This window comes from Rattus norvegicus, chromosome 7 (genome assembly GCF_036323735.1).
Source record: "Rattus norvegicus strain BN/NHsdMcwi chromosome 7, GRCr8, whole genome shotgun sequence".
In the NCBI taxonomy this organism is placed as follows: Eukaryota; Metazoa; Chordata; class Mammalia; order Rodentia; family Muridae; genus Rattus; species Rattus norvegicus.
In genome coordinates, this window is record NC_086025.1 from 107368985 (window position 1) to 107389009 (window position 20025).

Here is a 20025-nt window from a genome sequence, read left to right on the forward strand (position 1 = left end):
ATGACATCTTCACCACTCCAGGAGGCTGCCAACCAGATCCTGCTCTGTCACTCCCAATTTTGCCCAAACCAGCCCCCATGGGGCCCTGAGGATCTTGAGGGTGGGAGTCTAAGGGCTGGGCGCCTGTGTGAATGTTCCAGCTGAGGCCATAGGCTAAGAACAGACCATATCCCACCGCCAGCTTACCAGATACCAGGAAGTGCCACCGTTCCATTCTGCCCCCCCACCCCCCGTCAGAAGCAGGCTGTGGACCTCTTAACAACAGCTCGTACTCTCACGCAGGCAAACTTGGGTTACACATCTTAAGAGGCATCTCTTAAAAAACCTGTTGACTTTCACAGGCAACAGAAGCAGGCTTCAGACCATCACTGCTCCCTCCCGTGAGTAACCTGTGTGCAATTCTGTGGCCATGGAACGGTGAAATTTCTGCTAATCGCCTACTGCATGGTGCTTGCATGCAGTCTAAACCCCAAGGTGCTACAGAGCTAACTCCATTAGCACCCTCGGCATTGGCCACAAGTGGGCATCTGCTTGGCCCTGCCAGCCCTCTGAACCACCTTTCTTCTCAAGATGATAGGCCACGGAAGAGCTACTCGGGTGCACTCTCTGGGATCTCAACGCCCATGGGGCTGGGGTTGCAAGCCCAGGTTAGGAAACAGAAATACCTGGGGTAGTCTGAGTGATACAAGCTTTGGGCTCACCCACTGCAAAGCCAGTCCTCCTCCCTTGGCTTCTTTAACACATAGGCAATGGCCCTGAGAGTTGCCCACTGGTGCCATCTCAGAATAACCTCTCGGTGAGGGAAGGAAGGGCTAGGCAAAAGGGTCTGACTATTTGTCTACCCCAGATGAGACAATATCCACCTTGATGTCTGTGGCTCACTGTATTTATCTACAAGGAAGCCCAGAAATCAACTCTATCACCACCCTTGGGTCTCATCCCAAGGGTCCTCACACTGACCAGACCCACAGACAGCAGCCTTTGGATGCAAACATCTAACAGGCTCAGACCTTAAAGAGTAGCATTATGTGCAGCCTGATCCAACAGCAACAAACAGGCATGCCCCTGACTGTTCTTACTGGGTATCAACATTTTACCAGTGACTTTGCCAAGACCTGTGCCATGAGCACAAAGTGTCCTTGTGTTACTTCAGATTACGGAGAGTGGAGGCCGGTATCTTAAGGGCTGGCCGACTGTTGGTGGGGATCCTATTATCTCTCGCTCCTGTGGGTGTGGTCTGTGCTAGACTCCAAACTTCCTGTCATTCGGCTTCGGTGAGCATGGTCTGCAGAAGCCTTAGGGTGGGGTGCTGTGAGCAGCGTGCGTCCCAAGACCCACACTCATTTCGATGGTTCCAGATTTTGGCCACCAGGTTTTGCCCACTTAAGTGTCCTGTGCATCCCTGCCTCCTTCTGTCCCCCTATGGCAAGGTGGAAAAGCAGGGTAGGTGAAAACAGAGGCTGTGCTCCTTAGTCTCAGGAAGGAGGGGATACCATCTTAAAACCAAGTTGCACAGGAGCGACCTTCCGAGGATGCTGGCTGGAGGAGCCCAGAAGCGCCTGCCCTAAAGAGACAGAGCACCCTGCTGATGGGGCTTAGCAGTGGGGCTGAACGCGAGACTTACAATTCTATTCTCAATGGGCAACACAGGAAACACTGGAAGGTGGAGCCAGTCCTCTGCGGGTGTAGGCTTAAGGGAAGACGCAGGCAGGTGGAAGGTGTTCCCTTGTACCCTGAGTGCCTCTGCTCCCCAGAGAGAAAACACTGAAGACGACACAGTGCCACCTGTGTGGGGAACGTGGCAAGACAGAGGCCAGCCAAGGACATAAACACAGCGTTCCTTTGAAGACACAGAAAATTCAAGTAATTTATTTAAAAACTGCTTACTTTCATCTTGAAATATATATGTGTATATATTTGCTTTAGAATGCTCATATTGCAGCATGATTCTCATGCATGTTATGTAAAAACACCAACGGAGGCAGCAAGAGCGCGGCTCTGACTTCACCTGGGTACCATCCAGGGAGGACCTCCCCTCTCCTGAGTGCAGACTGACTGTCTCATGAACCGAGACGGGCGTTGTTAAACAGAGGCCGTCGTTCGGAAAGTCTTACCCACAGCTGCAGCATTTGATGAGCCTGCTTCCCTGAAGCCCAAGTTTTGCTCGAGTGCAGAAACTGGAAACTGCACAGGGATCTTGGGTCACCGACCCTCCTGCTCAGAGGCAGACGCTTGCTTCTCTTCGCCTTCCTCCTCATGCCCATCAGCAGGAGCAGGTGATGAGGTCACGAGATCTCAGTTAGGTTCCATCAAGGATCAATGTCACCCATGTGGCAGGGAGGTAGGCCCCGGCACCTTCACGTGCCCTGCTCTGATGCCACTGTCCCCACTCTCGAGGTAGCCTTGCAGCAGGATTGGGAGCCAATGCTCACCTGGAGCTCTGTGCCTGGATTCCCAGCCAATGTGTAGAGACAAGCTGAATGTCACGCAGAGCCAACAGCTGCCCTGTGGTGGCTTCTGGGGAGGACCACGTGGGTAGGACTGGACACAGACAAGCTTACACACAAGCACGCAGGAGGCACACTGAGAGTTCACATTCAGCCCTGCTGATTGGTGCTGTCCCTGGGTGGGATGTCTGGAGGCTGCCCTGGGGAATGGCTGCCTTCTGCTCAAACACCTCTGGGACCCTTCTCCAGCTTTGGTGTGTGGTCTTAGCTGTGCACAGGACTGTGAGCCTAATTCGCCAGAGATGCTGTTCTTCTAAGAAAACCACAGTTGTGAAAAAGAAAATACTGTTTCTAAAATAAACAGAAAAATACTCTGAGGCGCTGCAGTGCCAGATGCTGAGGTGTCCCCAACGGACCCCTGCCAGGCGATCTGGACACTGCACTGCTGCTGTCTGCTGCCTTCAGACGACACCTGCCAAGGGAGTCAGTGTCTGCACTTCCAGGTACTGGTTTAGAAATGCAGACCCTTACATTTTCTAAATTGCTTACTGACTATGTGTGAATATTTCACAATTTAAAACATGCAGAATGATATACCTGCAGAATAAAAGACAGCTGAAATTAAGTTCTTTTTCAATAAAAAAAAAGATTTCAAATGATTTTTTTTAATTGTGGGAAAGGTAATTAGTGTGATATTTTTGTCTAATAGCTCAAACCTACCCTACACCTAACACCTACTGACCTTGGACTGTGCTCTGGGAAGGAACTCCAGCTCGCATGGGATCAGCAAGCCTAACCCCCAGTGCATCCTGCCCTCCAGTGTGGAATGTACCAGCTGGGGCTCACACCATGGACTCCGTCTCCATCAGCCCCCGAAGGCCACCCTTCCGAGATAGCTTCAGGACAGTGGGCTTTTCAGTGCCTGCCCCACTCTCGCCTTCACCAGCGGCCCCTGAGGACAGGCCTTTCTGTTCCTCCTTAGCTTCTTCTGACACCTCAGGGTAGATGACCAGGAATGTGGCTGTCAGAAAGCCCAGGAACGAGCCCACAGAGGCCACTATGGGGATGACAACGATAGTATTCACAGTGTCGACCACGCCCCCAAGGGCAGATGCAACCAGGATCTGGGAGATGTAGACCTGACAGGAGAGGATGGCGCAGTCAATGCCAAATCCACGCTTGGAATTCCCCGGACTGTGGTGGACGTACTGCAAGAGAAGGGACACAAGGGTGAGGGTACGGAGAAGGCGGTCTTCACTAGCACCTCAAGGCTATGGACAGACCACACTGAGAGGACACACTTGCCTGAGCTGGGCAGCTAGCAGCTGCCAAGCTGGATTCTCCAGAGTCCAGCCTGGCGCTGGGCAATAGGGAGAGAGGTAGAACATTACCTCACAGGGAGGAACACAGAAGTAGTCCTACAACCTAATCGGGACCATTCCCAGAACACCACCTCCAGTCCCAAGAAAGAGAGGCAGGGCAGACACCTCGCCCTGGAGATCAGCTCCCCTTGGAGAGCAGGGAGCTCAGGTCACTCACGTGCACGCAGGCTCAGGTGACAGAGCAGGGAACACCAGCAGTCCTATTTGTTCATATTTCTTCAACATGATGTAAAAGTATGCCTGGGCAGGACATGGCTACATCACCCCAAGTCTCCAGAGGAGACTCTGTCCCTGAGCTATGGAGGCCAATCTACCCAGAAGATGGAAACCATAATCAGATTTTAGACTTGTGTACTCCACAGTCAGAGGGAGATTTTAAACATACCTTCCAGAAACCAGAAAGAACAACACAAGAGAACCCTACCTTATTCAACCCTTTCACCATGTATGGGGCATGCTGGGCCTCAGATGGTGTGATCAGTTAATTTAAGGGCTAAAACCATGTGTGTGCTTTCTCTGACTTTGATTTTTAGAGACCAGTCTGCTATGACCATCATTAGAAACTCCCAAATGTCAGAAATTCACCATCACACTGTTGAACAAGCCATGGGTTCAAAATAGAAATCAAGCCAAGAACCCACAAAAATCTGTGTACGTGTGTACATGTGGAGATGGATGATCAGTGTACGTGTGTACATGTGGAGATGGATGATCAGTGTATGTGTGGACATGTGGAGACGGATGATCAGTGTACGTGTGTACATGTGGAGATGGATGATCAGTGTACGTGTGTACATGTGGAGATGGATGATCAGTGTATGTGTGGACATGTGGAGACGGATGACCAGTGTACGTGTGGACATGTGGAGATGGATGATCAGTGTATGTGTGTACATGTGGAGACGGATGATCAGTGTACGTGTGTACATGTGGAGATGGATGACCAGTGTACGTGTGTACATGTGGAGATGGATGATCAGTGTATGTGTGTACATGTGGAGATGGATGACCAGTGTACGTGTGTACATGTGGAGATGGATGATCAGTGTATGTGTGTACATGTGGAGATGGATGATCAGTGTATGTGTGGACATATGGAGACGGATGACCAGTGTACGTGTGGACATGTGGAGATGGATGATCAGTGTATGTGTGGACATATGGAGACGGATGTCAGTACAGGTGCCTGAATTCCTCTGCCACTCCTCGCCCTGTCTTTGTCCCTGGCACTGGGTCTTACATGGGTCCTGGAGATCTGAATTCAGACCCTCTTGCTTGGACACCAACTTTATCCATTAAGTTATTTCCCCTAGACTTCAGAAAAATCTTTGACAAAAATTTTTAAAGTACTACTTTAGCTGGGTGTGGCTATCCATATCACAGACCTCAGCACTTAGGAAGCAGAGGCAGGTGGATCTCTGTAAATTCTAGGCCAGCCCAGGATACTAGTGAGACGTGGACTCCAAAGGAAAAAGAAAAGCTGTATGTGGAAAGCTCTCCATATACATGACAGCTCCCGCCTGACCCTAGCACTCACCAGTCAGATGGAGACAATCGGATCTCTGTGAGCTGGAGTCCAGGCTGAGCTCCATAGGAATTTTAGACCAAAACAGGCTACAATCTGATAGCTGGGCGACCCCGAGTAACCGTGCTAAGGAGCTCAGGGCGCTTGACATCACGACCTCCTACAGACCTACCTACCTACCCTAAAAAATGAATCACACCTGCCCAGGAACAAAGAGAACTGGCCAGAGGCACAGTGCATGCACTTATGTGGCCATCTGGTGACAATGCAGACAGGGTGGGAGGCCCTGTGTCCCAAGAACACCCACCAGGGGGAGGAATGTGAGAGTTAACTCCACTCCCTCCTGCTACACTAGAACCCACTGGGTAGACAGCAGGAAGTGGCACAGGGGCCTGGGATCAGTGCTAAGTCCTGCCACACTACACGAGTACACAGAATGAGGCAGAACAGAAAATGCCAGTTTAGTTACAGGAAGGTCAGATGCAGGTGCGAGTGAAGTCAGGGTATCAGGAAGAGAGGCTTCTAGACCAGGCACCATCTTTCTTGGTCTGGGTGATTCTGTACGACTCACTTCTGACATGCTAGCAAGCGGCTTGACCTCAACAGCTATGAACCCTGCAGAGCACATCTATAGAACACACCAGTTAGGTTTCATTGGGGGGGTATGGTAGCACATACTGAGAACTGACTTTGCTTTAATGATTAATGGGATCAAAGGTGCGCGCCGGCGTACAGGTGCACGCTTGCTTCTCTTTAAGATGAGGTCTTAAGTAGCCCAGGCTGGCCTTGAACTTGCTATAAAGGATCTAGAAGTCCGGCACTCTGGCCTTCACCAGTGCTGGTTTTAACTGGTTCCAGTCCTTTACACAGGGCCCAACAGTGGTAGCTGAGAAGCAATGGCCAACAGAGTAGCTCTTCGAAAGCCACAGACGTGCAGGGGACTGAGGCCGCTAGGTCAGGGGCTGAACAGTGAGCCTGGCAAGGGAATTGCCCACAGGAGGGAAGATGAGGGTAAAGGGGTCTGTGGGATGGCAGAGGAGACACCCTGCGGTCAGGGAATGACCAGGAGAGTGGCGGTGGTGCTTTCATCAGGAGAGAGGACAGAGAAGACTGTAGGGCACTGAGGGCACATCACCACCTTCACTCAGCATTCTGGCTGTACCTCCTTGATGTCATGGTAGTGCCCTAGGAGGGCGTAGGGGCAGTAGGAGATGCTCATGGAGACGACGCCCATGGTGCTGATGGTGACCATGGCCACATAGACGTTGGGAAACATGGCCATCACAGCGGTGCCCACAGAGAAGCCCAGTGTCCCCAACATGTAGATGATTCTGATGCTCAGGTCATAGTTGTCCAGGTACTTCTGTAGCAGGGCTGTAGAGAGGGTCACAGGACCATGAGTTAGCCGGTGTCCACAAACCCTCTTGACCTCCAACACTGCCTCCCTCTGGTGGAACCTAGGCCTTCAGGCATAAATGTAGTCTCCTGCCCACCTGGATTCCCCCAGGCTCTAGCATGTCTGAAAGAAGCCAGCTCTCTGGCCTCCGTGGGATGCTGACTGCCCACCCAATTCTCCTTACTAGAACTCTCTGGCTCTTCCCTTGTCACTTTGGGTTCTAAGCACCCAAGGCCAGTCTGAGGATCCTGCCTCCTGACTGGCGCCTCACAGGTACCACCTCTTCCATGAAGCATCTGTGCTGCAGCAGACTGGTGATGGTGGTGTGGTCCCTGCCACTTGGCTGACCTGCCCTATCCTCCCTACTTCAACTACAGATCAGGCAAAGCTGACTTCCATTCCATGTTCAGACTGAGTATGGGCAGATAAGACAGAGGACTCCAATCCTATGTCTTTCAAGTTTTGGGACTGAGAGGGGCATGCTACCTTGCGGGGAGAGCCTATCACCTCACCCATCAGGGTTCCTGCCCGTGGCAGGCTGGACTGGTCCGCTGCCCTTCAGACTGTGGGCCCCAAACGGGGCTGGCGTGCCAGGGGCTTCATGCTAATAAACCAGTGCAACCCAGGCTAGCGTCCATGCTGGACAGTGTCATGAGATGCGCTCAGGATAGCCTCCCAGTCTCACAGACACCTGATCCCAGACCACGGCAACCGACTTGAACAACTTCTCCTCTACTGAGGCAAAGGCCAGGGTCCTGATACTCACCTGAGCAGATAGCACCAGTAGCAGCGTAGATGACCAGGCCCCAGCAGCCCATCTTCACGCCAGCATTGTAGGCGTGCCACTTGGTGGAGTTGGAGGGGGCCTGTTGTAGAGAGAGGAGGTTGAAGGCATTTGCTGCCCTCAGGGCAGAGGAGATCACTCTGCACTCCCAAGCAGGCAGTCTGAGAGGTGACAGACACTCAGTGAGAGGAGAGCCAACCCAAGTCCAGGTCAGTATCTGCTAAGCTACTTCCAGTCCCTCCCAGGCCACATGCGACTCTGCTGCCTGCAATGAGAAGTGGAATCCTGCCTGTGGCCCTGAAATAAGGCTGGTCTGGACCGGCAGAGAGGACTCTGCCTTCTCTGAGCTGCCATGCCAGCACCTGAAAAAGGTGTAACAGACCACTGTGGTCACCTACACAGTCACAGTGTGAGCCCAGAAACGCTAGCAGGGCGGGGCAAGAATAAAAACAGGCTGTTACTTTGACAGCTGAGCCAACAGTCTCTTCATGATTTTCAAAGTGGTTCTGGTCCTGTGAAGGTACCTGGCATCACGAATGGTCACCAGAGACCCCACTGTAACAACTTTGTCTCAGGTGTGTGACTGACTATGCATTAGGATGCACGTTGGGCATTCATTACCTGATCCACACGGCCACGTGGATGCAAGGGCAGTGCATGCAGGCTCACAGGAGGCCCTGCCCGGAAGCTGCCAAACTCCCTAGGCAGTAGAACTGGTAGCCCTAGCGTACTCACCTGGGGGTTCCCTTTGAAGATGACCTGGCCCATGAAGTCAGTATAGAAGACAGCCTCTGCGATGACAGAGAACCAAGTCAGGAGGTGGCAGAGGCAGAGCCACATCAGCTCCTTGGGCATCTTCAGCATGGACAGCCACAGCAGGCGCACGGTGGTCTCTGTCTCACCCTCCTCGCTCTCTGTGTCCCCGCTGGAGGCGGTGGCCCCACTCTGGTTGCGGTGCCGGGAGCGCTGCCGCTGCTGCAGGTCATACAGGTCGCTCATGCTCCGGGACGGCTTGATGAGGACCACGGCGTTGGCCCGGCGGTAGCGGTAGCAGTGGGACCCAATCTTGCCGTAGTAGGAGAAGGTGCTGGAAGACTGCCTGTGAAACATGTGCCTACGCCGCCGCATGGAACTGGATGTGACTGAGGGCTTCAAGTCTACCTTAGAGTGGCTGAGGGGGTTCATTGGTGGGGAGCCTCTCCCATTTGGGACTTTAGCTTCATTCAAGTGATTATCAAGCAAAGTGTCGTCCTCCTTGGTGGACTCCCTGAGGAACGTGGACAGGCGGGGCAGCTTGGCCCTCAGGAGCTCTTGGCTGGTGCTCTGGGGGGTGCTGGGGTAGGAAGCATCTTGGAAGATGGAGGGCTCGATGTCATGCAGGAAGAGCAGCTGAGGCTCCATGTCCAGTGTGGAGTCAGCCATGTGCAGCACTGAGTCGCTCTTGCTGCGCACGATGTCCACATCGAGGTAGTCCAAGGACAGCTCGTGCTCCGACTGCACCTCATCTGGAAATGGGGGGCTGCCATCCTGCATGCCCCCACCGAGGGAGCTGAGGCGGGGGGCGGGGGCCGGGGCGCCAGGCTGGAGACCGGTGCTGGGCAGGGTGGCGTCCTCAGGCCCGCGGTCCTGCTGTGGGTTGTACTGCTCCTCCTCGATGCTAAAGAGATGCAGAGCCACCGACACGGAGAAGAAGACTGCAGCGAAGAAGAACAGCACCTGGTTCTGCGTCTGGAACCAGTCCCCTAGGAAGGTCTGCGTCCAGTCCAACCCGCCCAGCACGTAGCCAATGGCCCCACCGAGGCCTGTAGACAGAGAGGGGACAGTGAGGCTCAGCCCCAGCACGGGGCTGTCCCTTACACAGGGTTATGTGGCAAATCAGTGAGATGGAGAACGAAAGGACGGCTGAGACAACAAAACAGAACAACTCAGGGGACTGCACAGCTCCTCACACTGGCCTAACGTTCCCAGTCAGAAACGGAGACAAAGGGAGTCTTGGGCCCAGAGCAACCCCAGTGCACCCGTGTGTTCCCCTCCAGCTGAGTGACAAGGCCTGGGCAGTGTCCGCCTGGCAGCCATGTCATCCAGGCAGGGCTTATTCCCTCCTTACTGCTCCTCAGTCCCTTCACCCTGCTAGGTTCACGTGGTAAGTGAGTCCCGGTGCGTCCTAAAGCCCTGTCCATCTGTCATTGATCACCACCACCAATGACCGCAGATCCCTCCCGCCCACCTGGGGCCTGGCATGGGTCTTTACCAGCAGAGAAGGCGTGTATGTTGAGGGCCATGTCTTGCTCCTCACTGTCTACCACATCCAGCAGGTAGGCACGAATGGGCCCCTCAGTTGCATCGGCACTGAAATCCAGGACCACCACTCCCAGCACCGTGAGGACAATGCCAATGGGCTGCCGGCTGGGAACATCGCCAAGCGCCAGACCTGGACAGAGTGTGGGGAAGCAGTCATACGCCAGTGCCAACTGTCAGGCTCCTCAGGCAAATGCTTTCAGGATAGCGGTAAAGTTCACCCCCTTTCTGTAGTTTATGGGTGTCCCTTTTCGTCCAGCCCCTCAGAGCCTCCTCTCTTAAGAAGTATTTTGAGTATTTTGCTTGCATATATGGATGTGCATCTCGTGTGTGCTTGATGTCTGCAGAGGTCAGAAGAGGGCATCAGGTCTTTTGGAACTGGAGTCACAGAGGGGTGTGGGCTACCATGTGGATGCTGGGACTTGAACCTGGGTCTTCTGCAAGAGCAGCAGTGCTCCCTACTAAGCTGTCTCTCCCTCCCTCATAGATTTTCAAGACAGAAGGGGAGCAGGTTCTTCCTCCTCTGCCAATCAAGCAACAGTGGCCACTGGCTGGTGAAACTACTGGCATCAGCTGCAGTGTCTGTGCAAGGATCCCTGCCTTCATCTCTAGGAATCTGTCTCCTCCTCTGCCCACCAACACAAACTCCTCTGTGTGCTACCTCCTGAGCTGGCTGGCTCTGCCTTAGCTTCCAAACTAGACAACAGGCTGTGAGAACAAGGACCTTAGGCCTGAGTGGAGAGGCCACACCGCCTCGGCAGGCATGCTGAGCCTCTACAGAGGCTGTCTGGACCCAGGGACTGATCTTCAGACCTGAGCTCTTGCTAGCTCATACTGGGACCAACCTTCAGGACTAGAGGTGGGGCAAAGACAGGTCTGGCCATGAAGTAGTCTATGGACTACACCTTGACATGCTGGCCCATGGGTTGCCCAAGCTCAGGATGAAGTGCTGGTGCCTCCAGACTGGTTATGTGTGAATCACCTGTGCGGCCAGGGTCACCCCAGGGTTGTTCTTTATACATGCCACCACATATAGAAAAGTAAAGGAATGCTTGCAGGTGACATAGACAGGCCCAGGGCTGGCAGCAAATACCCGGAAAGTGTCACGCGCAGACTCCTAGATGGGAACCATCTCTGGTAGAGATCTGCCAGGTACAGGTTTGACTCAGCAAGGAGGCACTCAGGCCAGGAGGAGACCGACCCAAAGCTGCTTGCTACAGACTGTCCCTACCCTGGCTCTCAGAGCTGGGACTGCCCCCTGGAGGTGGTCTCATGGGGGCCTCTCTGCCCACAGCCCTGCTGCCTCTGGAACTTGGGCAGACCTGTGCAGACCTGTGTGTTAGGAGCCCATACTGCACTGCTTCACCCGAGGAGTCAAAAAATAAGGCTTTGTTTCCACCAGTTCTGAACGGTGCCCGCAAGGCAGAAAATATTTTCCCACAGAGTAGCTTTAATTAAAAACAAAACAACAGAAAGAGGCAAAACAACACATGAGGCATGAACCAAAAAAACAAACATCAGACTGGGTTCTGGACATTTTCAGTACCATGTCTAAGAAAAGGAGAACAAAAAAGAAAAGATAATTTCTGAAATCACTCTGGAAACAGGACGTGGTGTCAGATACGCATTAAAAACAAGCCATCACAACAGGAAGCGTTTCCCTGTGAACAGGTTCCTCCAGCTTTCCCATGAGGGGCCGGCTCTACTGCCAAGCTCCCTGCTACAGTCTCCACCAGGAGGTCCTCAGCGGCCTGAGCTGGGCCTTGCACAGGGACCCAGTGAAGCCACGAAGCACGGACTACTTACTGCAAGCTCAGCACTCACTCACCTATAGCGGAGCCGTTGAGGAAAAGTGCAACACCAATGAGGACTCCCACACACAGCACAAGGATGAAGGGCCGCCGGCGGCCCCAGCTCAGGGTACAGCGGTCACTTGCAGAGCCAATAAGCGGTGTGAAGATGAGGCCAAGAACAGGGCTCAGGAACCAGGTGAGGCTGTAGTACTTCTCAGGGAGGCCTGCAGGGACACACAGCCTGTCACTCACTGTGTACACCCACATAGACACATACTCTCGCTCCCTCAAGTCTCCTCAGCTAGAGAGGGTACTCCAGACCTTGGAGCTAGTACTGGGCTCTGCCTGAAGGGCCACCATGTTGCTGGTACTGAGCAGGGCTGAACTACTCAGGGACGGTCCCCTGTCCCTCTATACTATACCATGGAAGTGGTACAATGTCTTCGGTTGCAGGAATAGAAGAGCCACTGAATTTTGGACCTGACTGAGGAAAATCTATTCTAGACAGTCTTGCCAACGGTCTACAGAGCCACCGAAGCCCTCAGCTACCTTGGCAGTGGGTGCCCTGAGCACTGCGGTGGTTTGAGCCCACAATGTATCCACCTGGAGCTAGGTGACAACAGCCTCTTCCTTTCCCCTTTCCAGACTGTCCAGGCCTGACACGGAGAGTGTGGTGGCCTCAGAATGGAACTCAAAAGCCTGGCACCACTGTCTATGCCACCTACCTGTCATACAAATTCAAACTGCTGTCAACAGAGCAGAGGAACGACGGCCCTGGGCACAGACCAGCGCTCTGATGAGCCCCTCTACCAGAGGCCCTGGCGCCTGAGCACACCACACGCCCTCTTGAATGACATTTAAAGACTCGTCCTGTAGGTCAGAAGGCTGGCTGTCCTTACTCACTGAGAGCAGTGAGCAGATGCTGGGTAAGCACAGCACACTGTGTCCTGGATGTGGTTGGGAGGCTTTGAGTGTCATCACAAGATCAGCAAAACTCTCCCCCACTTTACAACGACCCGAAGCTTGCTTAAAATCACTTCACTCAGGGGCTGGAGAGATGGCTCAGTGGTTAAGAGCACTGACTGCTCTTCCAGAGGTCCTGAGTTCAAATCCCAGCAACCACATGGTGGCTCACAACCATCTGTAATGGGATCTGATGCCCTCTTCTGGTGTGTCTGAAGACAGCTACAGTGTACTTATATATAATAAATAAATCTTTAAAAAAAAATCACTTCACTCCATCAGACAAGCATTCACACTAAGGACACTGAGGAAACAGACTCATGTTGAGCTGGCAAGAAAAATAAACGTGTGGGAGGAAAGCATGTCAAGGGAGGAAGCACCTTGCAGAACCTCGTGCCATCACGCCATTAGGTAACAGGGCACTCCGCCAGGGTCTAAGGTGTGTATTCTGACCTCTGCAGCCATGCCTGGCTACAGGAAGGCTAGATCTGTTCCCATCCCAAGTCAGCAGGACAGACAAGAGTCAGTGAACTAGGGTCTGCCCAGTGAGTTCCAATGGACGAGCCCAGCAGAGTTCTAATGGTATAGGCTCCTCAGTCTTACTAGGCAAAGTGCTCAAGGGCACTGTTCTGCCCTTGCCTGCCCTTCAGCAACACCCATGTCATGTGCCCTGTGTTTCCTAGCACAACCCCTACTCAAAATGGCCCAGAGTAAACAAGGATTCTGGGGAGGGGGAAGTGCTATGAGCTTCCCACTGACCATGCCACCAACTTAAAAGTAAATAAGGAGCTCAGTTCATTCTTGTGGGCATGGGGTATCTTCATGGCCCCTGGCAGAAACTTAGCAGGCTTGTCCTTTCCTGCCTGGAGCAACTGTTTGCTGTCACTGTCCCAACACCTTAGGAGTGGGGGAGGACTATCCATTCGGGTCCATCTGTGGGCTGTAGGATGAGAACACATGATGTACAACAACAGGCCCTGCTGTACCCAAAATGGCCTTTAAAGCAGCCAAAAACTGGCTACTAAATGAGGCCATGCTCCGATGGGGCAGCTAATGAGAGTCAGTGAATAGTATTGGCTCCTCCAGGTGGGCACGGCAGGCAAAACTACTGCCCTGGAATGGAGACAGAGCATCGTCCCAGAGACCTTGGACCAGCTGTCACTACTTTTACAAGAAGTGACAGCTGTAGCCATCACAGCCCAACAGCTACAGTTCCAGAACCGGGGAGAAAATTCTGCTGCCCAAGATCATGTGCCCTACCACAAACATCTTACAAAAGACGGCTGTAATTCTTACTGATACAAAGACATCCAGAGGGGCTGGAGAGATGGCTCAGCAGCACCGGCTACTCTTCTACAGGACCCAAATCTACATGTTAGCTCATAACCCTCTGTAACTCCAGTCCCAGAGGATCCCACACCTTCTGGCCTCCATGAGCACCATACATGTAGGCAGTACACAGACATATATGCAAGCAAAACACCTATACACATAAAAATAAATGAACTAAAAAAAAGCTTTCAAAATTCAAGTTTAATGTTTGTAAGTTTTGTGCAGTTAGTCTGTGTGCTGGGGTCCGGGGCTTCTCACTCACTGGCTCTGGTCAGGTGAGCAGCAGCCTACACACTGTCAACCTCAACTCTAGCCCTTTGTCTGCCCTTTGTCCTCTGATGAACACCATCATCAAAAGCAACCTGGGGGTGGGGGGAGCGTTTATTCACTTCTCAGGCCACAGTCCATCGCTGTGGGACTCAGGAAGGAATCTGGAGATGGGAGCTTACTGACTTGTCCACCCTGCTGCTTTTACAATGTAGTACAGGCTAAGTAGGGTGACTGTCCCCATAATGGTCTGAGTCATGCCAATCATGAATCAGAAAACTTGTCTACAGGTCAGTTTAATGGAGGCGTTTTCTCAACTAAGGTTCCTCTTCCCAGATGACTCTAGCTCGTGTCAGGGTGAAACAATCAACCAGGACCCTTGCAGAAGTTGAACTGCTGTGCCTCTGGCACCGTTAGGTCTGCACCCTCCGTACAGGCTGCCACCTTATCAATGCTGACGTAGGAATGTGAGCTACAATGTGAAGCTCCACACTTTAGCCTCTAGTCCTGCCAGCTTTTGCTGTATTCATTAGGAATGTCACAGTTGGCCACTTAGCTGACACTGCTGTGTTCTGCAGTACCTGTGACAGGACACTGACCAGGCACAACAGCACCCCACCTCCTAGAAAAGGTATGGACCTGGGTGAGACCTCCACATGGTGCTAGCAGTCACAGGATGGTGACGGATTGCTAGTGGGCCTGGTGATGTACCAAGTACAGCACTGTGTTGGAAGAGTCCAGAATCCTACTGGAATAGGAAACAGGGCTAGGCAGTTGTGAGCTCAGCTGTGGAGGACTGAAGGGTAGCAGCATTGGCTACGGAGACCCAGGACTGTGCAAACCAAAGAGAGGGGATAAGGACACAAGCACAGGGGACACAGCACCAGTGGTGGCCTCATAGCTGCCTTTTGTCACCCCAGTCTACTCAGGAGTCCGTCTTAGACTCCAGACCCTGGCCTCTAGGAACTAAATGCCATTTCAGCTACCTGTATGAGGGCTGTCAAGGCGCTCACCAGGCAACAGCACTCTGCTCTACCACAGATCTCCAGTGCTGCCCAGGGTGAGCAAACGGTGCTGCGACCCCCAACACTTGGCTGCCAGCACCCACATCCCTGGGATGCCTCAGCCAAGCGATTCCCAGCAAAGCCCTAAACAAACACAACAGTCGTTCCTAGTAAATAATTTTTGTTTTTTTCCAGGCAAAGGTTGAACAACAATGGTGGGACCCGGAAGGTTCCCTGTTCACAGGAAATACTCACTGTGTCACTATGTGTACACGGGACAGCCCACTGCAGCACTTGGGTCACAGGCAGAGGTTTCTATTCACAAGGGCATTTTTGATAAACTGGTGTTTTGTGGGGGAGGGAGGCTGGGAAACTGGCCTATAAATATTTAACAAAAGGTCCAGGATGGGAATAAGAACGCATTCTTTCTCTCAATGGACAAGCCTGCGAAGCCAGATAGGTTTGTAGTCCTGGACAAACCCTCATGATAACATTTGCTGGTGAGAAGTTCTTGGTGGGAAAAGCTCAGCATCCTTGAGTGACCTCAGCAATCTGACAGCGAGCTCACTGGGAACCCCCTTCAGGGCTAAGCTTGCTAAGGCTACAGCAGGAGGAAAATGGGCTACCTGCCACAAGCCCGGCCAGGTGTCACCTCATGGTTACTTGTGGCCATGCCAGAACCTCAGCAAGGGCTGCTGAGACCCTGGGGCCCTCTAGGCAGGGAGGGCCTGTACTGGAGAATGTACATCTCCAGCTAAGGGCAGGGCCAGAGAGCATGGAGGAACACTGTGAAGTTATCAGTGCCAGGGACACAAGGAAAGAGGGGGAGTGCAGTGCTCAGGCGGCTTCTCCTAACTGCTACGAAGGGTTGCCACTGACCTGCTAACATGTCACTTCTATGCTTCCCTTACCCACAGCCTAAGGAAGGGTTCAAGGAAGACGGAATATACTTGCCATCCGAGTACTTAGAAGGTGGAAGAAAGAATCAGGAGTTCATACTATCCTTGGCTACACAGCCAGTTCACATGAAATCTTGCCTTTAAAAACTCCCTCTAATTGCCTCTCCAAAGAAAGCAAGTACAGACTCAGGGGCCCACTTGCTGTGGGGCGTGGATCCCCATGAGCCCACTGAACTGCAGTAACACACAGGCCTGGCTCCGCAACGCTGACTCAGACTAGGATGCAGGCTAGGAAAGCTCAAAAGCTAAAGCCACTTCTTAAGGGACAAATATCCATCACCAAGCCCAATGCCGAGTCCTGAACTTTCTTTCCTGTGGAGTAAGACGCACGGAGGAAACAAATCACCTCACAGGGTTCCCAGCAAGGCCAGGTGTTTTCTGAACCCATGAGAAAAGGGAATCCTGTATCACCATCATCACGGCTGCACAGAGGCTGGAAACCCCAGTGCGCCTGATGGGACGGGCACAGGGGCTGTGAGCACCCTCCTCCCACTTCAGCCTCAGAGAAAGTACTGGAGAAAGAAGGTTACAGCAGGGGAAGTCAGTAAACCCCACGTGGGTGCCACTGTATGACTTTCCTACAGAATCAAGTCCCGCACATGTACAGGTAATTCAGTACTATATGCTATGAAAGGAATCATGCACACAGCAACATTTCCCCAGATAAAATTCAACATGACAGATAGCAGCACCAGGGAAGAACATGTTCCATGCTGGGGACCCAGGCATGGATGTTAGACAGGCCTCCTCAGCTCTGGTGGTAGCACTGACATCCAGCACTGACCCCCACTACCTTAGCCTCCCCTTCATTTATAAGATGGGGTGAAGTACGCACTTCTGAGGACCCAGGGATACAAGTAACTCAGGGACACAAGTAACTCAGAGACACTCCCCCCTGGCCCCACCAACATGAGCCACTCCACCCCAGCAGGTGTGCACTGTCATGCTTGGCACCAGGGGAGCAGAGACAAGGCAGCCTGAGACAGGAGTCCACCCAAGAGCAGAAGGAATGTCCTACCAGATGCCAGTGGGGAACAGTCCTGTGGATAGGGTAGCACTGAGCTGTTCTGAGCACAAAGGAAAGATCGCTAGATGGTAGAGGCGAGCAGCTCAAGACAAGCTTCCAAAGTCTTTATGGTGTACCAGTAACTAGGACCCAGGGGAAGAAGTGGCATCAGCAGGCTGATGACCCCAGCAAGGAAGCACAGGTGCTAGACTGAGTGGCAATGGGGGATGGGGAGAACAGGCCTCTGGTACCTTTAGGAATCCAGCCTGGTTTTCCTTGTGTGTTCCTAGGCCACTCCATGCTGGACATCTATTTGTGTACACAGGAGTATGGTCAGGTGCAGGGCCCACCTCTGCCTCAGTGGTATCTCTGAATTGTGAGGACTTACAGGAAGGTGAAGGAAGGGCCAGGACAGCACTTTTACCTAGGTCTGAAGAGCAGTCTAGCTTTTTGCCTCCATTCCCACTTACCTTTTTCTGTCCTTCAAAAGGACAGCCTTTCCTTCTCCATGTCTAGGGGGTGAAGAGTACCTGAAATACTTGACAGGCAAGACTAGTAAGACAAGACAAAGAACATGACGGGAAGAATGTTGGAGGGAAGGAGCTATGGAAACCTGCAGCCCAGCCAGGTGGGCAAGGCTCAAGTACCAGGAGAAGCTCAAAGGTATCTGGTCCGGAGAGGTGGGGCACCAGAAGGGTAGCAAACTTAGGGGGTGATTTATGGGGCTCAGAAACATGTGTGTCCAAGGGTTCATCAAGTCCCCCAAGGTCAAATGCCAGGAGAGTACAAGGCTATATATATAGAGAAAGCAAATAAATGGTCACTGGGAATCCCTGCCTGGCCTGGTGCTCTGTTGAAGGTGACCTGGGTTGGAAGGACACCTCAGATTTGATTCTTCATTGGCTACAGACTCCTGACAGTACTTTCATTTTCAAAGTTTCAATTTCCTCACAGAGGATGTGGAAAATGGGCTTTCGTGCCTATTCTCTGCCTCCCTCCACACCCTCCTGGGTGTTACTGTATTCCTCCATCCAAAGTGGCTCTTAGACTTTTTAACAGTAACTTGTATCCCCCAGGCAGGAGTTCTAGAAGGGGGTGGGCTGTGTACTGGGAACTCTAAGCAGATCTGCAGTATGCCTGCCTTGGCACAGCCAGACTAAGGCTGGACTCAAGTCTCTTGTCTTGTCATGACTACCCCTAGACAGGTGACCCCCTAGACAGGTGACCCTCTTGTTTGCCCTTCTTTTTTCTTTTTTTTTTTTTTCCTTTCTTCTTTTTTTCGGAGCTGGGGACCGAACCCAGGGCCTTGCGCTCGCTAGGCAAGCGCTCTACCACTGAGCTAAATCCCCAACCCCCTTGTTTGCCCTTCTTGAGCATAAGATGCATCTGGCCTGGCTGGGGCTACCCTCAAAATGAGTGTGTAAAGTGAAACAAACTCTTCAATATTGGGCTTATCACTGCCTCACTTCCTGTGCAGGTAAACACCTCTGCCCAGGGATGCAGGTGTCTCACACACAGAAGCCAGACTGGGCCTGTCCTGTCCAGTCAAGTGCTGAGCTGCTTTTGGCCTGTGCTGCACTGCTGGGAACAGGTGATGACACACTTCACTCCCAGGATTTTGCATTCAGAACAGGACGCACACAACCAGTTCCTATTCATGACCCATTACTGGAGCACTTCCAACCCAGAACCCTGCTCTGCTATGACAGCTGACCAGGACACAAGTGAGGAAGTCAGGCTGCACCCATATTCTGGACAAAGGGACAAGCGAAGGACAATGAACCCAAAAGGGTCCCCAAGGAGCTGCCAGGCCACATGAGGAAGGCCTAAGTAAGCTGCTGGCAGGGAGGCCAGCCAAGTTGGGCACGGAAGAGAGAAGTATGACAGGAGGAAGAGGCAGTGCAATCCACAACTGCTGCTGGGTCGGAAGCAGTGTCGCCCCAACACGGCACTGGCTTTAGTCACTCCTTCACAGGAGAGAGCCCAAACTGCTGCTGTGAGGTGGCAAGAAAGTAAGTACAAATAATGACTGTTGCTCGAGCCGCTTGCATTTGCCCAAGCCAGCACGCCTGCAGCCAGGGCTGCCTTGGCTGGAAGACCCAAGCCCAGGCCCGAGTTCCTCCTTTGCACCCGACTTAGCTCAGCCAAGTGTTGGAGAAAGTCCTACTTGTCCATCCCCTCTGCCCTCAGTTTCTCTAGGCTTTTCCTTTTGTAATCTGTCTGCAGTGGAACCCGAGGGCAGCTCTTTCCTCTGATGTGCCTACAAGTTACACGTTACCTACACTTCACTGGGGACGTGGCTCCGGAGCAGAATGCATGCCTAGCATGTGCAAAGCGTGGCTCTCCTCTACAGCACAGCAGAAAGTAAAATAAAAAAATAAATAAATAAATAAAAAGAGGAAGCAGACAAGCCACTTCACACCAAAGACAAGTCTATCCATAACTGTTACACAACCGCATGCTACATGTGTATACACTCTGTAGCTTCAATTTAAACAGTTACCTTTTCTTCCATATTGGGGAAAAATCCAGGGTTCTGTACAAGTCGGGCAAGTGGTCCAGTGGGCACCTTCTATACTGACTGCTCTTAAGAATAAAGACAGCTGACTGCAGAGATGGCTCAGCGGTTAAGAGCACTGACTGCTCTTCCAGAGGTCCTGAGTTCAATTCCCAGCAACCACATGGTGGCTCACAATCATCTGTAATGGGATCTGATGCCCTCTTCCGGTGTGTCTGAAGAAGCTACAGTGTACTCATATAAATAGGTGGATGGATGGATGGATGGATGGATGGATGGATGGATGGATGGATGGATGGATGGATGGAAGGAAGGAAGGAAGGAATCTTTGTCCAAAAACAGCATTGGTTC

General features: G+C 52.4%; 1 protein-coding gene across 4 annotated transcripts in view; it reads right to left on the reverse strand.

Annotated features, from left to right (window-relative positions):
* Positions 1 to 1841: 1841 nt before the first annotated feature.
* Slc45a4 (solute carrier family 45, member 4) overlaps positions 1842 to 20025 on the reverse strand; it is an 88338-nt gene continuing 70154 nt past the window's right edge. For all 4 annotated transcript variants that reach the window (XM_063264631.1, XM_039080226.2, XM_006241741.5 and 1 more), the window contains exons 3-8: positions 11661 to 11849; positions 9786 to 9965; positions 8270 to 9336; positions 7517 to 7616; positions 6517 to 6728; positions 1842 to 3655 (exon numbers count right to left, since the gene is read on the reverse strand). In XM_063264631.1, the coding sequence (XP_063120701.1) occupies positions 3290 to 3655; positions 6517 to 6728; positions 7517 to 7616; positions 8270 to 9336; positions 9786 to 9965; positions 11661 to 11849 (2114 nt within the window). In that variant the 3' untranslated portion in view covers positions 1842 to 3289. The remainder of the gene's footprint in view (positions 3656 to 6516; positions 6729 to 7516; positions 7617 to 8269; positions 9337 to 9785; positions 9966 to 11660; positions 11850 to 20025) is intronic.